General features: G+C 47.8%; 1 protein-coding gene across 1 annotated transcript in view; it reads left to right on the top strand.

Annotated features, from left to right (window-relative positions):
- The window catches only part of pcdh7b (protocadherin 7b), a gene marked incomplete at both ends in the record, with an annotated part of 129,011 nt that extends 123,400 nt beyond the window's left edge, over positions 1 to 5,611 (top strand). The window contains 2 exons of the mRNA XM_080544136.1: positions 5,016 to 5,158; positions 5,210 to 5,611. Coding sequence (XP_080400262.1) covers positions 5,016 to 5,158; positions 5,210 to 5,611 — 545 coding nt within the window. The remainder of the gene's footprint in view (positions 1 to 5,015; positions 5,159 to 5,209) is intronic.
- Between the last annotated feature and the right edge of the window lie 840 nt (positions 5,612 to 6,451).

Genomic DNA, 6,451 nt, shown 5'->3' with positions numbered 1-6,451 from the left:
ACAGTGTCCTTACAGCCACTAGACTGGACAGCCATGCTATTGTCTGCTCTCTCTCTCTCTCTCTCTGCCCGTCCCTGTGCCTTCTCTCCTCCCCACCCTGAGTCTGCCCCCACCCCTCACCCCTCCCTCCCTCCCTCCCTTCCTTCCTCTTCAGCCACGCTGACCCCTATATCCGCTGTCCACCCATCCGCAGTGTCTGCTAACCGACAGGGGCATAGAGGGGATATAACTCGCTCACTCTCTCCCATCTGCCTCCCGTCTCCAACGGTTTGAGTTGAATCTCCCGACTGGAAAAAGAAAATAGAAAAGGCTCACTCTAGGCCAGGGTCTGTTTCAGTTTGCTTGTAAAGCTTACTGGACGTGTGACAGACTGAGGGACGGAGGAGAGAGTGCGTTTGAGTTGATGATGTGGATGGATGGAAGCACTTTGTTTACACTCGAACGGCCGTGCCTTTTTTACCTGCTGCTATTTACACACAACGAACGACCACTAGTTGGCCGCTTGTAAATTAGCCTGCCGCCTCCACACGAAAAACTGCAAAATAGCTTTATATTAGCTTATCCTGATGCGATTTTGAAAATGTAAGGATACTGGGTGGTAGAACGCACATATCTAGGAAAGGTCATGAAAGGAGGGTCCTGAAATTTGATCGAGTGCAAAGATATTTAAAAAAATGTACTCACAGTCAAACGGTCAAGACATGTAAACTGACATACAGTGCAGACATATAGTAAACAAACACACACACACACACACACACACACACACAAGTAAACACCACATAGATTCCATAACTTCATACTCTGCAACATCTGAGGTACCAGTTAAACCTTCTAGCCTAAACCCATATCTAATAGCTATTGTGCTTCCGCAGCAAAGACGTTTTGAATGAGCCCTCAGTTCTGCAGCCAGTCAGCTGATAGGATCAGTAAAGCCACTGGCCCACTTTCAGCGGTCCAGCTTTAGACACACACACACACACCAGCTTTAGACACACACACACACACACACGCACACACACACACACCCACACATATGGACACCCACACACACACACACAGACGCACGCGCACACACACACACACACACATGCACGCACGCACACACACACACACACACACACACACACACACACACACACACAATGAGGCAGAAATATCTCCCACCAGTGATGTACCCCAGCGGGGTGCCTTCAATAGCTGCAGCATTGACTTTTGTCCATATGTACTTTAATTAGAAAAGCTTTGAGAGACATATTTTTTCCTTCTCAGCCCCCCCGTCCGTCCGCCTGTCTATCCAAGTGGAAGTCTCTTTTGAGCCCATTCAGGCTGGAGACACCCACATTGTGTGCAAGTCCTACTTGGCTGAGAGCCCCACTATACGGAGTGGCAGTGGTTAGCTCGCCCTGGGCGCGACGGCTTGCCCTGTTTTCCCTAGCTCTGTTCTGTATTCTGCCACGGCTGCCTTTTTTGCCCTCGGGTGGAAACCTCGGGTCGCCCCCCCCCCCCCCCCCCTTTTGAAGCCCCGGCCCGCTCTCCAATACGGTACGGAGACGCTTTAAGACTGTGAAGCAAATGACCCACTTGCTTTGTGTTACGGTAGTAGGAGTCGCTATCGAAACACACAAAGGTCCGGCCTGTTTTTGACGATGTTTTTCATGGTAAACGCATTCATGTGCATATACACTGTATACAGTATCCTTATGTGGCTGAAAGAACCTCCACGGGGTTTCTTGACTGGCTGAATACGTGTCCAGTATGTGAGCAATGTTTGGTCTTGGCACCAGCGTTTCCTATAGTGCTGCTCGGTTCCCACAAATGCGGCCATCTGTTTGGAAATGGCATTATCTCAACAATCACGCTCTCTATAATTCCAGACCCTGGGCTGTGCCTCATTCAGTCACTGTTAGGCTGCACAGTAACAGTCTTACCCTTCCAGTGACCTTTGTCGGGAAAAAGGGGACGTTTCCCCCTCGCACGGTACGATTATCAACAAACCGAAGCCGACTTTTTTACGAAAAAAAAGAATCACTTTGAATGAAAAAAAATCTAATTACGCTTTTTTTTTTTACTGGGAGGGCAAGACCCAATAAAGCATCTCTCTTCCATCCTTCAAATGATTGTTAGCATAATTAGCCTTGTTCAAATTTGCCTTGTTTTATACCTATATATCGGGTTTGTTTGAAACGGTTGTTGAGTGGTTTTGTACGGAAAGTTAGCGTGATATAAGCGCTTTTAAAGTGGATATGTCAATGGACAGCCCTGGGGGGGGGGGGGGGGGAATGGTGCTTTCAACATGCTAGAGCCAAGACGAAAGAAAAGGAGCTCTAGCTTTGATCTGCCGGCCTAATTCATTAACACAGCATAAAACCTATTCATATTTAGCAAGCCTCTGGAGTCACTGGACCATGCTGCTCTGAAATACTGTAGCTTCTCTGGCCTTTACAGAGAGTGTCTACTCTACACAGCACTGTACATCAACACTGGTTCTCTCTATAGCACTGCCGAGGTATCCCGGCCTCTTGTAGTTTTGGAACACAGTTTTAAATGACCTTATCGTGGTAGCTGTTCATATAAGCACGGTAGCTCATCTTTACAGTGAGAAACGTCACTGTTGCTGATGTTCGAAAATGATCAGCCTGTGAAGAGTCTGTGAGTAGAGTAGCAGTTGTGTACAGTGAAAGGCAGCCTCCTGAATGAGGTCTAGCTCTCGCATTGGTGGGCAGTGGAGGTGCGAGATATGCAGCAGGTTGACTGGACACACCCGTACCTAGACCGAGGGAGATGATCTCTCAGGGCTGACGGGAGTCTGATCGGGTGGAAAAGGCAGTCAGGGAAAAACTCTGGAGTGAGTAGGGCCCCCGGGCGAGGTGGGGGGCCCACGAGAGCTGCAATGCACGGTGGGTAAACGCTCGGAACTTAGAACCTGACGGCTCAATAGCGGGAAAAGGCAAGGACAGGGCAGAACCAATCAGTGAAGGTGTTAGTGAAGAGGGTGTCTCTCAGCAAGACGTACTGTGTATAATCTGTTCTGTTTTCATCTCACCTCAACGCTCACATGGGGGAGAGAGAGAGAGAGAGAGAGAGAGAGAGAGAAGGGGAGGAGATTCAAAGATGGAAAAAAAACACTGTTAAACGACCTCCTTAGCAACCGACTGCCTACTGACCTACAGTTTAATGACCCCCACGACTGCATAGTAGGTATTTAGTTGTATCGGATTGGTTTCCACGTTGGTATGGAAACAGGACTCAAACCGGGACTGAAAAGGGACAGAAACAGAGGAGTGACACTCATGTTGCACTTGATACAATGAGGCTTTTCACAAGAAGCATTCAATTCAGACGACCAACTCACTTTGGATCAAAACATTCAAACCAGCAGAAAAACTGTATTGCTCTCGCTCTCTTTTTCTCCCTCTCTTTCTTTTTCCTTTCCTTCTCTGTCCTTGTCTTAAGAGCATCATATTTTGTCTCGATTCTTACTTAAGTCTAAGACACCAGACATGTTTTTTGCACATTTATCCTTAATTAGTGTTGTTGATGATTTGTTTATATTGATTTGCAGTTAATTCAATGCAGTGCAAGGTTTCTCTCATCCAAACACAAACAAGTGATTCTATTCTATTCTTCTTTTTACAGGAGAAAAAGAGCATTAAAAGTAAGCCATGGTTAAAAACTAATTTTGTCTTTAAGGGAAGGGCAGCATGCTTTTAGATTTGCACTCACCCTCTCTTGCTTGTTTTTCATACCTCGCATCTGGTCCTGAACAGACCACATCTAACATGGCATCTCTATAACACTGGCACTGATTGGCTGATTAGCTCTGTACGGTAGCTTTTAACCTTGTTCCTTTAACCTAACTGAGCTTTTTTAGGGAGTTTGTTGGATTTCTGTTGCTATATGTGAATCATTTAACCAGTTGTTGAATTGTTGAATTACCACTTATTGATAATAATGAATGAAGAATCATTAATATTATTGGAGGAAGAGGTTGTAGTAAAAGCGGCCTAGTGGCAACGCCATTGGTATTTGCATTAGTGATATTTCATAGACGTTCTGTTCCTAGTTCTGCGCTTAAAGCATATTGTCTTTCTTTTTTTGTTTTTACTAAATACAGCACATGTCGTTTATTCCAGGTGTCCCTCATGTGGCTGGATAATTGGTTAAGATAATTGGTTGACCTTTATAAGTGGATTTTAGAGGATTGGCTCACCGAAATGCTATTAAGCTACTTAGATCAGAGTGCGATTCTCTACGTCTATCACCAGATAACACCGATGGCTTACAGAGCTTGTTATTGCAGTCACTCACACATGCTCATACTTGTTCAAGTGCACACATAGAGTAGGCCTTTTCAGACGCGTAGTACACATAGAGTAGGCCCTAGTTCTAATCACACATCATGGGAAAGGGGAGGTCCAAGGAGACACAAACACAACCCCCCCCCCCCCCCCCTTCCCCCCCACATGTTTTTTAAAGCATGGCTTTATTTCAACTGTGTCTCATGCTCACTGTTTTTGAGTTTGAGGTTGGTGTCGTGGTTGGTGCAGTGTTGTTTTTTCGTTTTCTTCTTCTTGTTTTTTTTTGTCATGTGGTATGTGTTCTGCATGAAAGCAACAGTCATTTTATCAGTCCCCAACCCCCAAATACATAAAAATCCAAACATACGCTTCGCTTATTCGTCGCACAGGTAACCATGGCGACCGAAGTCCATTCAAAATATTTGTTCATGTCATCCGATTACCGCCATCCAGATGCGATGATGATGACCCCCCCCCCCCTCGTTAACGAGAAAAACGTACCGACTCACGCATCTTAACGGGAAGAGATTCCCGATTCCCAAATTTCATGCGACACATACCACACCTAACAACCAGTTAGTGTGTGCCAGGAATTCTCTGTGTATATGAACAGTGTTAGGGTTTTCTATTTCAATACATTGTCCCACTTGTTGGTAAACCTAGGACATTGACTAACTTCTCTCTCCTGTCTCTTGTCTGTCCCCCTCTCTCCAGACTCTAGGCCCTTGCCCGACGTAGCCATGACAGGCAAGTGCACCCGGGAATGTGACGAGTACGGCCACTCGGACTCCTGCTGGATGCCTGTGCGCACGTCGCCCGAGCGGCGGCCCAAGACCACCCAACAACAACAACAACAACAACAACAACAACAACAGCAGCAGCAACAACAACAACAACAGCAGCAACAACAGCAACAACAACAACAACAACAACCAAAGCTTTCCACCTTCATGACCGGCGGCAGCGGAGGCAGCAGCAGCAACAGCAGCAGCGGTGGCGCCGAGCCGCCCTGCGGCCAAGACAACCTGGCAGCCATGGCCAACGGAGACCCCTCCTCCCACATGCTGGCGGGCGGCGGGGACCGCAACCGCAACAACCTGCTCAACAAGAAGATGGCCTCCTCCTCCTCCTCCTACGAAGCCTTCGGCGGCGACGGCGGCGGTGGTGGCGTCGTCGGCTCCCCCAGCTACGGACAGCCCCGGGGGGAGGACGCGGTGGGGCACCCCATCGAGGAGATCCCCCTGGCGCCGACCGGGGAGTACAAGCCGTCGTCCTGCGGTACGCTAACCCGGCGGGAGGTCTACCTGTGAAAAGGGAGCGGGGGGGCGGGGGGGATCTATATACCGCCAGAGCACCGCCGAGGTACACCGCAGTGACACAGCAACAACAACAACCACCACCCAACCACCACGACAGTTAACAGCGATCCCACAACAACTAAAAGCTTTTTTTTTTTTTTTATGTTATCGACCTCGGTTGAGCAGGATAGGATGACTCTCTCTAGGACCAACAACAACAACAACAACAACAACAACAACAACAACAACAACAACAACTCGAAAATGCTAACCGGATACAAATCTATTCTTCTGAGAGTTCTGATTTTTTCGGGCCATCACCTGGAGACGACGACGTCCTCGTGAGAGGAAGAGGAGGAGGCGAGGGAGAGGAGTGGGGCTCTCGGTGGGACTCGAAAGGCGAGAACGTTGGGTATTGCTGCTGGCGGAGTCGGGCCCTCGGTGACATTACTGCTGCCTGATGATCACTCTGTACAATGACCAACTCATCTCCATAACACATGCATGCATTCTCCTCCCCCCACCCCCCACCCCGCCCCCCGTCCACAACCAAGTCCCAACCCTTGAAGACTGAATTGTACAAAGGATGACTTTTCTATTTCTGTTTTTTTTTAATATATATATCTATATATATAGATATATAGATATATAACTGTATCTGTGGACTAGTTTTGAGTGTGACATTAACGAGGTGACGTGGTATAACGGCATGGCGCTCCCACCCCGGATGCAAGCGTCGCGCATAACGCGTCATGTAATTTCACACGAATCACGCAGTGTCATTGGCTCTCGTGCTATATACCAACCCTGGATTCTACCATTTCAACTACTACTCCCGATAAAACAGTTGCG

The sequence above is a fragment of the Nansenia antarctica genome, assembly GCF_963989245.1.
Source record: "Nansenia antarctica genome assembly, chromosome: 13".
Classification (NCBI taxonomy): domain Eukaryota; kingdom Metazoa; phylum Chordata; class Actinopteri; order Argentiniformes; family Microstomatidae; genus Nansenia; species Nansenia antarctica.
Note: the sequence above shows the minus strand (reverse complement) of the source record. Positions and strands in the feature narration are given on the sequence as shown.